The sequence below is a fragment of the Danio rerio genome, chromosome 16 (genome assembly GCF_049306965.1).
Source record: "Danio rerio strain Tuebingen ecotype United States chromosome 16, GRCz12tu, whole genome shotgun sequence".
Classification (NCBI taxonomy): Eukaryota; Metazoa; Chordata; class Actinopteri; order Cypriniformes; family Danionidae; genus Danio; species Danio rerio.
This window is the reverse complement of record NC_133191.1, coordinates 45791489-45810177: the sequence shown is the minus strand read 5'-3', so window position 1 is coordinate 45810177 and position 18689 is coordinate 45791489. Positions and strand designations below refer to the sequence as shown.

Genomic DNA, 18689 nt, shown 5'->3' with positions numbered 1-18689 from the left:
ACTACATGCTGAAATATTGATGGAAAAAACTGCAACTGTTTACAGTATTGGCTATTGCACATCTACATTGTACAATAAGTATATTCTTTCTTCCAATACAAACTTTTTATTTATTAATATACAGCCGTATGCTAAAGTTTGTCCACCCCTGATAATTTTTATAATTGCAAGTCATAGCCTGCTGGCCATTCAAATCAGCAGTTTCATTTGGAAATATTTTATAGGGAAAAAGTTACATTTTAGTTCTTACATAACATTTATTTAATCAACAGATGCAATGCAATTTAAGTCTTAACAAAAACAGACAGGTGCAAAAATTTGGGCACACCAACAGAACAATGACATCAATCTTTTGTACAGCCAGCTTTTGCTGAAATAACAGCCTGTAGATGCTTCTTAAAGTCAAGGATTAGTCCCTGAATTCTTGCTAAAGGCATTTTGGGCCATTCTTTGCACACTTTTTCTAGTTTAGTCAGGTTTGATGGGTGCCAAACATGCACAGCCCTTTTCAAATCAACCCATAGATTTTCGATGATGTTGAAGTCTGGGGACTGGGATGGCCATTCTAGAGCATTGTATCGTGTCTGAGTATGAATTACTTGGTAGATCTGGAACTGTACTTTGGGTCACTGTCTTGCTGAAACATCCAACCCTGTCATAACTTCAGCCTCTTGACTGATTTCTGAATATTGTTCTTCAGAATCTGCTGATACTGGATGGAATCTATGCGACCTTTAACTGTGACAAGGTTTCTAGTACCTGTGCTTGCCACACATCTTCACAGCATGATGGAGCCCCCATCATATTTTATAGTAGGCAGCATGTTCTTCTCCTGGAATGCTGTGTTCTTTTTCTGCTACGCAAAGCACCAACGGTAGTGAAATCTGTCTTCAGTATATTTTTTCAAAACGATTCAGGCTTGTCCAGATAAGCCATTGCATACCTCAAACGACTCTTCACATTGGCAGAATGCAAAGAGTCTTCTTCTGCATCACCTTCCATTGAGCTATTCTTTGTGAAGAGTGTGCTGGACTGTGGAATGATGTACAATGACATTACCAGTAGCAAGATGTTCCTGGAACTCTTTAGAGGTGGTCTGTGGTTTGTCTGTGACCATTCTAACCATTCTTCACCCTTGCCTTTCAGATATTTTTCTTGGTCTTACATATATTTCCTTCACAAGAACTGTTCCTGTGGCCTTCCATTTTCTTACTATATTTCCGACTAAGATAAAGACTTTAAACCTTTGTGATACCTTTTTGCATTCTTCTAATAATTCATGTTAAAGAATTATCCTAGTTTTTAGGTCATTACGAAGTTCTGTTGAGGTTCTCATGTTGCTACTTTCTGGTTCACAATAAGGAGAATCACAACTAGCAAAAAGCAACACTATCTTAAATATCCTTTTCATCATTGGGTGCACCTGTGTTACTGTGTTGATTGTTAAGGTTCACTGAGTCACTCAAATCAATTTTGTGCTGTAAAAAAAATCAGCATTAAGTGACTGCAGGCTTTTTCTCTTTTTCAGTTTTAATTTAATTTCACACATCTTAATACTGCTACACTACGCATTTCTGTCTGAAAAACATGACATTATCTAGCTTTCACTAGAAATTGAATGGCATTTCACTGCGATCTTCTGTTATGAAGACAGAGCACATCAATATGCAGCCACAGAGGGGTGCCCAAATGTTTGCACAAGACTGTACATTGTGTATGTGAGAAGCACAAGGGTGTAGAATATTAAGTTTAGCTTACTAACAATTTTGATAATATTGTTACTTGTGACACTTCTGTCATATGTTTTATTGTTTTAAGCACAAACTAATACTTTTTTGCAGCTATTAGTGGTCAATATTGCGTTAATACCATATACTGTATACTGTGATAAAAGCTTTAGCAAATAATCACAACAAGAAAACTTGATACCATCATAAACCTAGTCAATTTGCTTTCTCAGTCCAGAAAACAGCATCATCTAAACATATTAACAACACAAACAAAACTCTTTCTAGTCTTAGCCTGAAGCTTTAAAGTCATCGGCTCATTGGTTGAAGCAAGCAGCCCAGATTTTCATACTGTTTTGAAATTCAATGAGGTTTGCTGGACTACCAGGATCTCTTATCAGTCACATGGGCCGATTACACCGGACCATTAGGCTTGTGTTTCAGCCAGGATTCACCAGTTATTCTCATGTGCTCCACTTAGAAATTTGTGTTTCCTAATTTACCTCCTTCTTTCTGCTTCCTGGACTTCTCCTGCTTCATTTATCCGTTCAGCGTTCATCAAAAGCTGCTTGATTTAATTGGGATAGGAATTACTCCGAGACCGTCTGAGCTGAACATGCGTTGAAGCGCAATAATTTAATATTAAAAGTAGCAATTTCCCACAGGAATCTAAATTAGGGTACCCCCTGTTAAATGATGATAATAATCATGGAAATAAACATGCCTTTCCCTGCAGTAATTATCTGGAGAAATAAAAAATAAATAAGTGTTATGTTTTTGCTATTATTATTTTTTACATAGAAATGTAGCAGTTAATGATGTTTAATGAATTTGGCTGTATTCTTTGATGATAGAGTTTTTGTTTTGTTTTGGCAACACTAGTTTAAGAGCCGAATCTCACTATTAACTTGTGGCTTATTTCCTGACAATTATTAGGATATTGTCTGTTTGTTAGTAGTTATAATTGACATATTCTGCATGATCATATTCTACATCCCTAATTCTTCCCCATACCTAGGCCTAAATACTACCTCAATATTTAATAAGTAACACATTTGGAATTAACTGAGGCAAAAGTCATAGTTAAGGTTTTGTTAATAGTGAGAATTGTACTTTAAAATAAAGTGTGACCATATTTTTAAGTAACAACATAACAAAAATACTGAATTAACAAATATAAATAATAATAAAAAACAAAATAAAGTAAGACTATGGACCCTTTTCACAAGCATCTTATCTCATGATCAGCACCATAAATCTTTAAAAGTTTTTTTATTTAGATTTTTAAAAAACTTATGACCATTTATATGTATTTCTATATGTAGTATGTCATTTTTGCTTCAAATTAGAAAAACAAATTACCGCTTGTGCGAGGCGTTTCTAATGCAGCGTCTATGGGACAGGACAGTAATGTTATTCTCTCCTCATTCTGCGGTTATCAGTCTCACACAATTCTTTTTGTTTTTCTGAACGTCTGTATAACATTATCATGGAGTTTTTATTTTATTATTTGAACAAATAAGATTAAAAAAAAATTATTTGTTGCACTCTCCCATTCACTACCCCCTAAGTTTTCCCAACTATGACGACTTCCGCTACTAAGAAACCCAGAAAAGTGAAAAGGGTCTATTAGCAAAACGTTTATTTAGGTTGTTGATGTCAAGCTTTTCAAAGCTTTTCATTTATCTTTAATTAAATTCATTAATTAACTGAATAATTGGTTGATATTACGAAATAATTCTTTTTTGTATACAGATGTACAGTAGTGTTCATTACTGTTCAAAATGTTCAAAGTTTTTTGATAAGTGTAAATTTCAGATTTATATTTAAAAAATTTGTTGTGCTGCTGGATATTGACAGCTTTGTTGCATTCTTTTCAGGAAATAGAATTGAAATTGAATTTTTGTAATCGTTTGAAATCTTTTAAAACCCTTTTCACATTTCTCACCTGTGAAAGTCATTATTGATTGATTGATTGATTGATTCATTCATTTTCTTTTCGGCTTACTCCCTTTATTTATCTGGGGTCGCCACAGCGGAATGAACCGCCAACTTATCCAGCACAGCACTTTACACAGCGAATGCCCTTCCAGCTGCAACCCATCACAGGGAAACATCCATCAATCTTATAAACATACACTAAGCACAATTTAGCCAACTCATTTCACCTATAGCGCATGTCTTTGGACTGTGGGGGAAACCACAGCACACGGAGGGAACCCATGCAAACACGGGGAGAGCATGCAAACTCCATGAAGTCACCATAGTTAAGTAAACTCAGACATACAAAAATTAAAAAGTGTGTGTGTATGTGTGAGATTGAATGTGTATGGGTGTTTCCCAACACAAGGTTGTGGCTGGAAGGGCATTCGCTGCATAAAACATGCTGCAATAGTTGGCAGTTCAGTCCACTGTGGTGACCTATGAAATAGAGACCAATCCAAAGGACAATAAACTCATTTTCTGAAAACGTAGCCCAATTTACTTCTCTGGAGATCGCAAATTATGTAACCAGAGCCACGTATGGCTACATTTTGTCTTTAAAACGAATGCTATGGGTAGCTCGACATGTACATCGGCAGACTTAAGACGCAGAGCGGAGTTGACCACAACAACAGGGTTCGAGTCCAGTGAAAAACTGGGGGTATCAGTTGGTTGGTCAGTAAGTAAATCAGTCAGTCGACAGCAGCCTCTGGTGGATTTACGTGATTACAGCAGGCACAAATAAATTTGAGATCTGAAAAATCGTACACAGCAGCCTTTTTGCTTTTGTTTTTTGCGAAAACAAAAGCTTCGGGGACGTATTTTGCTCTCTCCAGAAATGTATATACGGCTACATAAACAGAATGAGCCTGGGTTGAAAATGAATAAATGAATGAATGAATGAATGAATGAATGAATGAATGAATGAATGAATGAATGTTTTAAACAGAGAACTATTTTTGCTGCGTTACTAACCATAAGTCTAGTCTATCTATATCATGTGGTATTTTGTAAAGGTGGAACAACTTCTATATAATTTTACTTTGAAGCAAATTGCACATGGTTACTTTTGACCCAGTCAGATAACCATTAATAAAATACAATTATTTACTTTCTGCACTTAAAAACTGAAATGCTGACCTAACCGAGGGACTGTTATAAAAAGATATTTGCCAGCTCAGTCAAGGGTTGCATGCTGAATGTGCTGTTATAGCCTGAAAAGCGAATGGGTAACACTTTATTTTGATGGTCCATTTGAGAATTAGCAGACTGCCTGCTTAATATGTTGATACTGACATTTAACAGTCCTTCAACTGAAATTTTACTGACTTTAAGAAACTTTGCAAGTACATGTCAACATACACTAATTATAACCCCAACCCCAACCCTCACCCTAGTCTACCTATAATCTAATGAGAATTAGTTGGCATGTAGATGCAATGTAACTTAACTTCAACAAACGGACCATCAAAATAAAGTGAGCAGCAAGGGTAATCAGGGCTCAGAGATGATCACTTTGTTATTTTCGTCCCTGCTCCTGCGTGGCAGAAGAGAAAATAATATCTGATCACTGAATCGCTCATAGACGCTGCATAACAAACACATAAGCGGTCATTTGTTTAGTTTTTTTGATGCAAAGATGATATAATACTTTTAAGTATAGCTTTATAAATGTACATACATGAAACAAATCTCAATATTAAAAACTTTTAATGATTTAAGATGCCGCTGTGCATTAAGCACATCATCATCTTTTTGTGAAAAAGGACAATTATGATCCACTTAGTGCATCCTGGCTTAATAAAAGTGTTTATTTGAAACAAACAAAAATTGAAATATGTTTTGTTGTGTACTTTGAAGTGCTATAGCCTGCGTACTCAACAAACAGTGTCCATTTAACAAGATGCTTTGAGGCCCCTTTAAAGATCTCTTAAGGGCACCTGTGTTTCTCTCTCCCTGCTCGTAGTGCATCAGCATATGGCTGCATGTGGTCTCCCTCTGCCCACTCACCACCCCACAACAACGCAGACCTTATTACAGCAGAAAGCTCAGGCTCATTTAGTGCCAGCCGTCCTCCATGCCATCTGCAGAACCCCTGAGCTCACAGCTGGAGTTCAGCCGCTTTCCCGACCTGCCCTTTAGGAGTCCATTAGAGCATCTTCTGGCAGCATCCGCTGACATGTCTTCCTTTTGGAAACACTTAAGAGCCGGTGTGACTGAGCCGTGTGTGGTTTACTCATAATGGCCGTGATTGATTAAACCCTGCCGATATTCGACAGCTCTTATTATGACTCCAGTCAAGCGTATTTGTTGTGGGCTAATGAAATATTAAGTGTTTTGATTTCATTTCTCTTCTCGCGCGACATCTCATTTTGCATCCACGAGGAACAGTCGGTTAAAATGATGAACTAGACGATTTCAGACAGACTCTCTTGCGGATATCAAGCTCTCAGTCTTTTACATGTTGGTGAATCATTTGTTTGGTTTAGAGAATCGGTTAACATAAATTGCAACAAACTTAGAGAGGAACCAACATTCATGTATAAGTGCCAGGCCCGTAGCCAGCCTGGTGAAAGGGGTGGTTCTTTTTTTCCTCAAAATGTGGAGTTTTTTTTGCAGTTCTTCACCTCATTTTCTATTTAATTATGATGTTTAAATACTCCAATAAGAGTCATTTTAAGCACTATTTTTTAGCTGGATTAGCTTATTGTATCCTCCATTTTTGATGTACCAAAAATATTTTCTAAAGATTTATAATAAACAGATATAAAAAAAAAGAGCTTCACGATTTTCTACTAGCCTCTCTTGAAAATTCATCTAACAACAACAGCCTAATTAGTATAAACAGTAAAAGTCAGTCTAGGTACTCGAAAAATGTGGAAAAAATATTTAAAAAGCCTTTACTGACATGGCTGTTTCTTAAAACTGCGGCTACACGTTTTGATAACATTTTACTTCCTCAGGGTAACCTGATGTAGCCGCAGTTTTAAGGAACAGCCAAGTCAATAAAGCCTTTTTATTATTTTTTCCACATTTTTTGAGTGCCTTGGACTGATTTTGATGTTTATTCTGATGAATCCCTTACACAAAAAGCCCCGACACATTATTTAAGCTACCCCTGAAAACTTTTTGTTTGATTTTGGATTTTTATACTCAGCCCAATTAGTATTAAAATTAACTTTAATAGGCTGCTTTTGGTGCTTCGGACCTTTTTATTGGTAATTTTTCTCTCTCTCAAGAATATGGTTCAAGATTTAGAATAAAAGTTAGGCTTCTTGTTAAATGTTTTTTTTTTTTAACAAGTCCGTCAATAGTGAAATTTGACATCACTTATGTCCTATTGTGTGTTTCCTTAACCCCTTCAGACCCTGCGTCCATTACAATGGACATCACATGACAACCCATTTTTATAAAAATTTGGAACATAATTCAAGTCTGAAGGGGTTAAAACCTGTGATGGGTTATTTCCACAATTTATGATGATATAGCTGTCAAAATGGGTTAAATGAGAATATAGTGTCAAAACTTCTGGACCAATGGCAAATTTGGGATCTTAGTCTCCTGTACCACCACATCCCAAAGATGCTCTATTGGATTGAAATCAGGTGACTGTGGTGGTCATAAAGGGATGGATATGGTCAGCAGCAATACTCAGGTAGGCTATAGCATTGACAATGCTCAATTGGTACTACTGGGCCCAAAGTGTGCGATAAAAAAAATATCCCCCACACCATTAAACCATCACTACCAGCCTGAACCGTTGATGCAAGGCAAGATGGATCCATGCTTTCATGTTGTTGACGCCAAACTCTGACCCTACCATTCTGATGTGCCAACTGTAGCCTCAGTTTCCTGTTCTTATCTGACAGGAGTGGCACCCACTGTGCCACAGTGCTGCCTCCTAACAGACTTATATGATGCAATAAAAATGCTTTATTGTTAAAGGATTACTTAAATCAGCGTTAGTATCAGTGTAAATGAAAAAGCTCAGGAGCAAGTCCTTGTCCAACAACATTATTTAAGTCAAGCCCCTGTAGTGCTGAATATTGCAGAAAAGCATCAAACATGAATTAATGTGTAATGTCACTTTATGTTTAATGCATGGATGCGGGAGTCACAGTGATGGCGAGTGTGCTCCAGTTCTACATGCCGTGTGTTTGCGTTCCAGCATTTCTGGTGTTCATCATCCCTCTCTGTGGACCGCATGGATGCATGCAACTAGAGAGTGTGTTCAACAAGCATGGATGTGTGCACATCCTTCACCATATCTTTCATTTTTTGCTCCAGAGGATTGCTAAAACAAAATGATGTCCAAGATAAATGTCTGTAGCCAAAGCAAATGTGACAGGGATGGTGAGTGAACGGACACATACTGCTGGACCAACATATACAGTAGAAGTCGGAATTATTAGCCCCCCTGAATAATTAGCCCCCATTTGTTTTTTCCCTAATTGCTGTTTAACAGAGAACCCTATTTCAACACATTTCTAAACATAATAGTTTTAATAACTCATTTATAAAAACTGATTTATTTTATCGTTGCCATGCTGACAAAAAATATTATTTGACTAGATAATTTTCTATACAGCAACTATATACAGCTTAAGGTGACATTTAAAGGCTTAACTAGGTTAATTAGGTTAACTAGGCAGGTTAGGGTAATTAGGCAAGTTATTGTATAACAATGGTTTGTTCTGTAGACTATCGAAAAAAAACTAGCTTAAAGGGGCTAATAATTTTGACCTTAAAATGGTGTTGAAAAAATTAATAACTGCTTTTATTCTAGCCTAAATAAAACAAATAAGACTTTCTCCAGAAGAAAAAAATACTATCAGACATACTGTAAAAATTTCCTTGCTCTGTTAAACATCCTTTGGGAAATATTTAAAAAAGAAAAATATTCAAAGGGGGGCTAATAATTTAAATTTCAACTGTATACTGAGGGATAGAGTGGATTTAATGAGTTTTCTCTCATGGGTCAAATTTAATTATATAAATATACGACCTATGATCCTATGAATTACTGTTATTGTTTACATTTTTTAATTTATTGTTTAAATGCATATCTGAATGCACAAATGCAACTGAAATGTGAATTTATATATATATAAGTTTATGTGATTTTTTTTTTATTTTCTGTAAAAATTAAATAAATATGTAGGTAAAAAAATGTGTAAAAATTAAGATAAAATATGATTTAACTGATTATAAGATTTCTGGACATTGCATTTGCTTTCCAACCTACTGGCTGTTTCTCAGTATGCGTTCTTCAGCGATCTTGTGTCCTCTTGTTCTTGTGTGACGTCATCATCAACTGCTAAAGTTCAGTTCCAAAACTCAAGACCGCAAAACAGAGGACAAGTGAAAGTTCCTGGATGTGTTCTTGATATCGAGAATGCATCGATGTAGACTTGAACTCGCTAGAGAATTCCCACAAGTAATTGCCGCTGAATAAAGGAGGTGGGGGCGAAGCAGTGGCGCAGTAGGTAGTGCTGTCGCCTCACAGCAAGAAGGTCGCTGGGTCGCTGGTTCGATCCTCGGCTCAGTTGGCGTTTCTGTGAGGAGTTTGCATGTTCTCCCTGCGTTCGCGTGGGTTTCCTCCGGGTTCTTTGGTTTCCCCCACAGTCCAAAGACATGCGGTACAGGTAAATTGGGTAGGCTAAATTGTCCGTAGTGTGTGAATGTGTGTGTGGATGTTTCCCAAAGATGGGTTGCGGCTGGAAGGGCATCCATTGTGTAAAAAAAACTTGCTGGATAAGTTGACGGTTCATTTCGCTGTGGAGACCCCGGATTAATAAAGGGACTAAGCCAACAAGAAAATGAATGAATGAATAAAGGAGGTGGGAAGCGCAGCATTGTAAATAGATTTATTATATAGTAGTGTTTAAATCATTTCCCATTAAAAACGCGTGAAGGTCATGTGACCAACAGGAAGAACCACGGAAGAACGCAGCATCTCATTTCTCACAGGACGCATTCTCTGTTCTCGCAGTCTCCTGAGATCAATCTTTCAAGGTCATTTGGCAAGACCGGTCTCCAGAAGAACGCAAGTTCGCTCTCTGCACTCTTGGAATGGAGAAAGTCAGTGTAAGATGTAGACCAATCAGAACAGAGCAGGCTCTTTAAGAGGTGGGATTCAGAGAGACCAAATGCTTAAACCATATCACTTTCTAAATAGAAATGATGCTGCTATGCAGTTTTCGAATAATACCGTGGCCTTTGGGTGAGCCCACTTTTTTGTAAAATTCTATATAAGACACAAAATCCCTGTACTTAAACAGCAAGATATAAAAAAAAAATCTATAAATATAAAACATATATTTATAAAATGGTGACAATTACAAAGTAATTCTGTTTACTTTCTCGCTAAAAAGCGTTTGTTTTTCCATCAATAACAATAAAAATATCTCATTCATTCATTTTCTTTTCAGCTTAGTCCCTTTATTAATGAGGGGTTGCCACAGCAGACTGAACCGGCAACTTATCCAGCATATGTTTTATGCAGCAGATGCCCTTCCAGCTGCAAACCATCACTGGGAAACATCCATACAATCTCATTCACACACATACTGTACACTACAGCCAATTTAGTTTATTCAATTTACCTATATTTCTTTGGGCTTGTGGGGGAAACCGGAGCACCCAGAGGAAACCCATGCGAACACCAGGAGAACATGCAAACTCCACACAGAAATGCTAACTAATCCAGCCAACCTAACCTCGTCATGTAGCCTATCATTTTTCTGTTCGCTCTATAAGCTCAAGATGATGGCATTAAGGACAGCATATGCTTTTTTTATTTTACATAGGCCTATAGAATGTCATGAGATCTCACTTTTCACTCCGGTAAAACATAATTGCAATTTCAAAAATGAAAGAAACTACATTGGAAGGGGTTCCTTTTTGTCAAGTTTATCTGCGTTTCGCTTCTATGTATATTATGTGTGAATCTACATGTATTTTTTTTACCTTGGATGGATGCAAACATATTGTGTGACCAAAGCAACCTTTTATATAGCATAATAGGGGTGCATCAACATCTATAATTTTAATGGAATGTCTCAATACCAAGATTCTTATTATATGATATGATAAACTTATTGCCTTTGTTAATTGTTTTAAAATTGTTTCATTCTTCCCTTTAACATCTAGTGTACAGTGTGGGACTGGGACTCGAACGGAAAGCACGATTTCATAGGGGAGTTTCAAGCTACATTCAAAGAGATGCGATCAGCGATGGATGGAAAACAGGTATCAGTTTTAAACTTGTCATGAAAAAATATTAATTAGCACCCTCACGTCCAGCACACAGCTCCTCAAGCCAAGCAGCTTTCTAAATCCAACTGGCTTTATTTGACAAGCTCTCTGAATTATTGGGATCAGGTTAAGCTAATGATGTGTAGCAACTAGTTCAAAGAGCAATCAGCAGAAGAGAAGCATGAAAGATAAAAAAAAAAGAGGTTACGTGAAGAGATATTCATGTGGGTCACAGTCAGTTTAGCTTTCATACTCTTAATAACCGATTCAAGAGAGAACTACTTTCGGTTTCCTGAAGAAAACTCCAGGATTTTTCTGACATTTTCTCATCTGATAGATAGATAGATAGATAGATAGATAGATAGATAGATAGATAGATAGATAGATAGATAGATAGATAGATAGATAGATAGATAGATAGATAGAGATAGAGACAGACAGACAGATCTATCTATCTATCTATCTATCTATCTATCTATCTATCTATCTATCTATCTATCTATCTATCTATCTATCTATCTATCTATCTATCTATCTATCTATCTATCTATCTATCCATCTATCTATGGACGGACAGACAGACAGATAGACAGACAAACAGACAGATACTTTTCAAGATGGACCTGACATACACATACCAAAAAACAAAAACATAATTAAACTTGAAATGAGTGGCTTCAAAAGCACAATGTGTCCTAATGGAATTATTATTAGAATAATAGCTTAATTAGAATATTCATAATGACACTGCTGATGGATTGACTTTGTTGTTCTGTAATGTCCTTAGCAACAGTGTGTTGCTTTACACTTTAAATGTCAGGCAAACACAGACAAAATCATCACTTTAGAGTTCGTAGCACTCCACCTCCAGATCTCCAAGTGTCCATTAAGTCATTCTGCATGATTGTACTTTGGCATTTATGCTTACTACATTCCAAGATCACTATGTACTAAATGGAATAATAATGAATATAATTTTTAAGATCAAAATAAACGATAATGAAAATATTGTTCTGTGTAAGTTTTTTTTCAATGCATCCATGGCGAACATTCTACAATGTGGAGCGAGCTCTAAAAATGGCTTCAGTGATTAACCATTGTTTTAAAGACTTCATTAGACAGCATCTCGTCATGCATTTGAAAACAATAAGCCATTGTGTTTTAAGCTGTCAGTTAATCATAACTCTGCTAGCATGCACGAATATGGCTACATGACACCTCGTTCTCTTGTGAAGTCTTGAACGCTCGGAGCTGGTATCTCAAGACCGCAGGCATCAGTACCACATCCTGCTAATTATTTTACAGCATTTCTCCCAGGCTCGACATCATTCCTCATTATTATGACTAAAATAGTTGTTTTTTCCAAGTCTATTGTCTATTCTCAAACGCTTGTTTTGGCCCTCCCTGCTCCAAGGGGAACAATTATGCACCATCTTTCACATTATAATGAAGCTGTTTCATTGTTCAAGTTGTTTTCTACCAATACTGATGGTTGCGTTTTATTTTATTTTTAATTTTTAAATGACAGGTCCAGTGGGAATGCATAAACCCCAAATACAAAGTCAAGAAGAAGAATTACAAGAACTCTGGGATTGTCATTCTGAACCAGTGCAAGGTAATTGTTTTTCATCATAAATCGACGCTCTCTAGAGGACATCTGGACCTTGGCTGCTCCCCGTAGGCCCTGTATTTCAAAAAGTGGCAGTGTCATACTGTCAGCAGAGGCGTTGATGGTTACAGTAGATGAAGGTGGGAACTTCACACGGCTCAAAGTCATTACATTTGGCTAAAACGTAGTGGTGAGAATAGTAATGAAACATCACACTCAAGTAAAAGTACCATTACTTGCCAAGAAAAGTAGTGCAATATCTGATCTAAACACTACTCAAGCAAGCAAAAAGTACAGAAATGCAGCTTAAATCAGTGCCATTTTTCTTTTAAAGGTTCCATAAAGTTCTTTTAAATGTGCAGTTTTAATTCAGTGTTTGACGTAATATCAACCGAAACATTAAGAGAGGAAGGGACATAGTGTAGCTTCTCCACTGAAAAACAGTCAATAGCGTTTTGTTTTATCACAGCTCTGCCAATGAGAGTGGTTGAGCTCAAGCGCATCAGATGAAAAGCAAGTGAGAACCTTCATAAATGAGGCAGGCATTTCAGATACTAGCAACATAGGCTCATTCAAAAAAACGTAGCCTTATATACATTTCTGGAGATCACAAATTATGTAGCCAGAAGTACGTATGGCTTCGTCTTGATAATGAATGCTAAGGGGTGGTATGACGCAGTTCCTTTTTGTGCTTACCATCTGACCGCTTCTCTACGTATGGACGGATTTCCTGCTGTTACCAGTTTGACCAGTAGTTTGCTGTGTAAGTCAGCGGACTTAAGACGCAAAGAGTAGTTGACCACGATGACGAGGGTTTGAGTCTGTCGAAGAATGTTCAGTAGTAATGTTTAATTTAATGTTCCCACTTTTACACACGTTGATCAGTTTAAGATAACATTTATAAAATTAAGATTTTAAAGTGTACTTGTGTGTCTGCCTTTATTATTGATCAAGTGGTAAGTGTTTCACACACCGGATACGCCGCTCAGTGCTGCGACATGACGCTTATTTAAAATGAAACTATTCATATGACGCTCTGTGGCGCGGCAGAAATATAACTAGTCGTGGCTAGGTGTAATGGACAGCCGCCGACTTGGTGCGCTGGTGTGTGTTCCCTGATAGAAACCGGTTTAGAATTCTAAAATGCATGGCGCTGAGTGGTACGGTGTGGCACGTCGCTGAGCAGCGCTTCTGGTGTGCGACCCCTGCAGAGGTTGATATGACATTTTGAATGTAAGCAGTAATGAAAAATAGTTTTTAGAACGAGTAATTATCTCATTAATCTAGTTACAGTACATGCCACTGTCGAAGATCAGTGAATTTAAGCTAATTATTAATTTCTTGCAGTAATATTACAGGTAAACTTAACTATGGTATTGAATCTGATTGTAATTTTCTCAAAAAAGGACAAGCCATGCTTATAACTTTGTTCTTTGTGTGACTGAAATGTAGGCAAGGAATGATTAAGGCTAAAGCGAGAAATACCACTTTGTTTTTTAAAAAAGGGGAGGAGACCAACAGAAACTCTGAGTTTAGAGAATAAAACCTGCTCCTGACCAGGTTAGGTTCACAGAGTAAGTTATCATGGTAAATAACCCGAAGTAAAAGTTACCTCTCTTTCAGAAACAGGCTTGACTTATCCTGCTTTCTCGAGTTTAACAAACCTGCCATTTTGAAAAGGAAAACCCAGAGTTTCTCTCATTTTAAGGTTAACATACTCTGAGTTTTCACTTAACCTCGGGGCCCAGCACCATCAAATCGCTGAACTGAGAGTGTGGCAATACAGCACACCAGAGTATAAATAGACAAGACATTATTAAACTGAATACATACAGGAGTAAGACACAGGTGGAAATGCTGAACACTAACACACGGCGGGAAAACAGAACAAAGATTCTGTAATTGATTTAGTTATTGTTTAAGGCGCTTTGGTGACATCAGTCATCGTACAGTAGTCATCCTTCATCTTGTCATCAGTGATATGCAGTCTAATAAGTCTCTTGCTCATCGTGTGCAATAATTGAGCATCTTCATGGGAACTTTTGATGCTTCCACACTGTACATGTTTGCTACATTAATAAAGCATCCGTGTATTTAGGTCAGTTTGTCTCATGCGATTTTTCTATGCATGATTTAATTGGATTACTTTTTCTACTTAGCCAATCACAGCAGACAAGAAACAATAAACATACAAAAGTAATGAAAGCAGGATGAAAGAAAGTAGTGTTCTAAAATACCGATACAGCACTAAAAAATGTACTCAAGTTAAAGTACACCTTTTAAAACTACTTACAATTCCTGAGAAAAACTACTCAGTTACTGTGATTTGAGTGTTTGTAATTTCCTACTTTACACCACTGCTAAGAAGTGATATCCCTGCTCTGTAAATGCCCACTGAATCTGATCATAGTTGACATAAATTAGAAATGATGAGAAGATGATAACAGCATAAAAGTGCTTGAATTGAGATAACCTGTCCTTTTGTGTCCGCAGATAATTAAGATGCATTCCTTCCTGGACTACATTATGGGTGGCTGCCAAATACAGTTTACAGTAAGTCCGGGCTTACAGCACTCACGCTTTCTTAGCCATTTATCGGTGCTTACATCAATAAAACTAATAACCCATTATCATTTGTTTTTCTCTGACATTGGCATAGCCTGGAGTTTTGTGTAATGAATTGTGTTATTATTAGTCAGAGCACTCGTGATTTATTATTCATTACCTTGTACATACTAATGAGAACAGGGAAAGCAAAGTGTCATTCTGAATGTTCAGTTTTTGCATAATTTATTAAGCAATAAATGTATCTCCTGCTTGTTTTCGCATGGCACTTTTGTGTGCATGGCTGTGTTCAATTATTTTTTGTATTATCGGTCACTGTAAGATGTTACAGTCTCCTAAAAGGGTTATTTACATAATTGAAATAATAAATGAAAAATTGCTCTCATGTTTGATTTATGAATTTAAATTACATAATAAGTGTTGATAAAGCATGCTGGTAGACCTGTAATTTTTATTTTCTGCTTTACACAGAAAACTATTACTAATAACAGGGGTTTTATGTTGAGGGGTGTGATTAATTTAATATTACAGTGAATAAAAAACTTATTTTAAAACGTTTTGAGATCTCTAAAAACTCAAAAATGAAAATTCTTCCATCATTTACTAACTTCCTTATTGGGCCCTATCATACACCTGGCGCAAGATGTGTATATGTAGCTATTTTCAGACTAGCGCAACAGTAAATTTCACGTTTTGTGCCACATTGTTTAGCAAATTCATTTGTTCCACTTTATGGACTTTATGGTGTGCTGGTCTAAAAAGGAGCTTGTTTGGAAGGTTCACTGTTGGAGCATTGCTATTTTGAGAAACTGAAATAGACTTCACCATTAAAGTCCAGTGCAGAGCGCATTTAGTTATGCACCTATGTGGGTCCAAGCGCTTACACATTGCTTAATACACACAGGATGTACAGCAATACACAAATATCTGACAATGTATGACAATTTGCATTATTATTATTATTAAATTATTAGTAGTAGTATTATTTATTTTACACATATTTATATTTGTTTTATTAAAAACAAGCTTAGATTGGTCCACCTGTAGAGTATGGGAGACAGATGGATCACCACTTGGGACAATATGAAGTGTGTTTGGATATAACTTTGGTTGTGTGTTTTTTTTGACCACACTTCGTTATTCAGTTCTTTTTTCCCGCAAATGAATAAATGAACAACAATAACAAAGTTATATAAGTTAAGTTATATCCAAACAAACTTTATATTGCCCCATATGGTCCAAAACCTGACAAGTGGACATATCTAAGCTTGTTTTTGCAGAAAAAAATCTAAACATTTATATAATAAATAATTCTACAACTAATAGCAACAATATACAAAAGCAAGTTGTCATAAATGAACTGAAAAAAGCCCACAGAGATGAAGAAGACATACAGGTACTGATTTTCTGTAATATTTTGCTCCTTTAATTCTTTTTTATTTGTAGAGATATTTGCGTATTGCTGTACATCCTGTGTGTTTTAAGCAATGTGTAGCAAAGTGCACAACTAGGTGCTCTGCAGTGGACTTTAGACCTGCTTTCAGCTGGTCTATTGCAGTCTATTTTAGTTTTTCAAAATAGCAATGCACCAACAATGCGCCTTAACACACCTCTTTTCTAGACTGGAGCACCCATGAATCCTCAAAGTGGCGCAAATAAATTAGCTATTTAAACTGTGACAGAAAATGGAAAAATTAGGGTTGAGCTGGTATAAAAATAGCAACACGTAACCGCAAACACATCTTGTGCCTTATTGTGTCAGGTGTATGATAGAGCCCTTATTTTTTGCACCTAGATCATTAAAATAGAGCTTGAAAAGAGACAAAAAAAGTTTACACAAAAATGTAAATTCTGTCATCATTTACTCACTTGTTTTAAACTAGTTTAAGTTTCTTTCTTCTGTTGATCACAAGAGAAGATTATTTTGAAGAAACTTCTAACCATTGACATCTATAATTGAAAAAAAAAATATCATGGAAGTAAATGGTTACAGATTCTTCAAACATTCTTCAAAATATCTTTTTTGTGTGTTCAACAGAAGAAAACTCAAATATGTTTTGGGTAAGTAAATGGTGACAAAATGTCATTTTTAGGTAAACCGTCCCTTTAAATTTGAATTGCTTACCTTCCTCTGCAGAACACAAAAGTTGAACCAAATGTTTAAAAATAGCAACCAAATATTTATTTTTCCCATTGGTTGTATTTTTGTCCAATAGAACTCAATGGGAACTAAAACTGTTTTGTTTATGTTCTTTATGTTTTATGTTTAGTAAGAAAGAAAGTGGCACAGTTTTGGAAAGAAAAGAGGGTGAGTGAAGGATGACAGAATTTTCAGTTTTTGATGGACCATCCTTTCATAAAATAGCATTGGTTTTAAAGTGATAAAAAACATATTAAATCAAGCACATCTGCACTTCTGCTGCATGATTTTAGTTATAAATTGCTAATATTGTTGTTATTAAGCCTATTTCATAATTATACAAGTCCCATGCCTACTTTAAGTCACAAATTATACAGCTCTCTGCTTTCTCTCTGTCGATGCCATTAGGAGGCAGTGCTCTGTAGAGAAATCTCCACATGGTGTATACATTTTGAGTAATTAGCATCAAAACTCCACTTTGACTGCTGCTTGTCTTTTCAGGTAGCGATTGATTTCACAGCCTCTAATGGGGATCCGAGGAACAGTTGTTCATTACACTACATCCACCCCTACCAGCCTAACGAGTATCTGAAAGCTTTAGTCGCAGTGGGGGAGATTTGCCAAGACTATGACAGGTGAGCAGGCTGAGCAGCCAATCAAATCCCTACTTCAGCTCTCCAGGATCTTGACTACCCCACACAGTAGTTGTTTAGATTCTCACATATGTAAGTCGGATTCTCTTTACTGAGAGTGTGCAGTGTTTTGACAGTATAGTCTGCAGCCTGAACATTGGTATTTTGTATATGACAAAGTGAGTGTATAGGCTGAGCAAAAAAAGACAGAAAAATGTGAATGAAGGTGATTTTTGGCAGACCAGCCGGGTCCCCAAACCTTGCAGATGTGTGTGCATCATTCTCCACTGACAGCTGTTTAAATGTAGACATGTATTCTGACTCAAAATAATTTTCTTTTTAAGAAATAACAAAATATTTCATATGAAAGTGGGTGTTTTACATTTGAAGTCAGAATTTTTAGCCCCCCTGAATTATTAGCCCCCGTTTAGTTTTTTCCCCAATGTTAACCCATCTCTGTTTAACAGAGAGCAGAGTTTGTTCAACATATTTTTAAACATAATAGTTTTACTAACTCATCTCTAATAACTGATTTAGTTGATCTTTATCATGATGGCAGTAAGTATTATTTTACTAGATATTTTTCAAGACACTTTTGTACAGTTTAAAGTGAAATTTAAAGTCTTAACTAGGGTAATTAGGTTAAGTAGGCAGGTTAGGGTAATTAGGCAAGTTATTGTATAACGATGGTCTGTTCTGTAGATAATCAAAAAAAAAAATTAGCTTAAAGGGGCTAATAATATTGTCCTTAAAATGTTTTTTTTTTTTTTTTAACT

The 18689-nt window shown here is 36.3% G+C and overlaps 2 protein-coding genes across 6 annotated transcripts in view; one reads left to right on the top strand and one right to left on the bottom strand.

Annotated features, from left to right (window-relative positions):
* nek11 (NIMA-related kinase 11) overlaps positions 1 to 18689 on the bottom strand; it is a 247266-nt gene that overhangs the window by 27674 nt on the left and 200903 nt on the right. The window lies entirely within an intron of this gene.
* cpne4a (copine IVa) overlaps positions 1 to 18689 on the top strand; it is a 122300-nt gene that overhangs the window by 76642 nt on the left and 26969 nt on the right. For all 4 annotated transcript variants that reach the window (XM_073926510.1, XM_073926511.1, XM_073926509.1 and 1 more), the window contains 4 exons: positions 10863 to 10961; positions 12496 to 12582; positions 15070 to 15129; positions 17783 to 17916. In XM_073926510.1, the coding sequence (XP_073782611.1) occupies positions 10863 to 10961; positions 12496 to 12582; positions 15070 to 15129; positions 17783 to 17916 (380 nt within the window). The remainder of the gene's footprint in view (positions 1 to 10862; positions 10962 to 12495; positions 12583 to 15069; positions 15130 to 17782; positions 17917 to 18689) is intronic.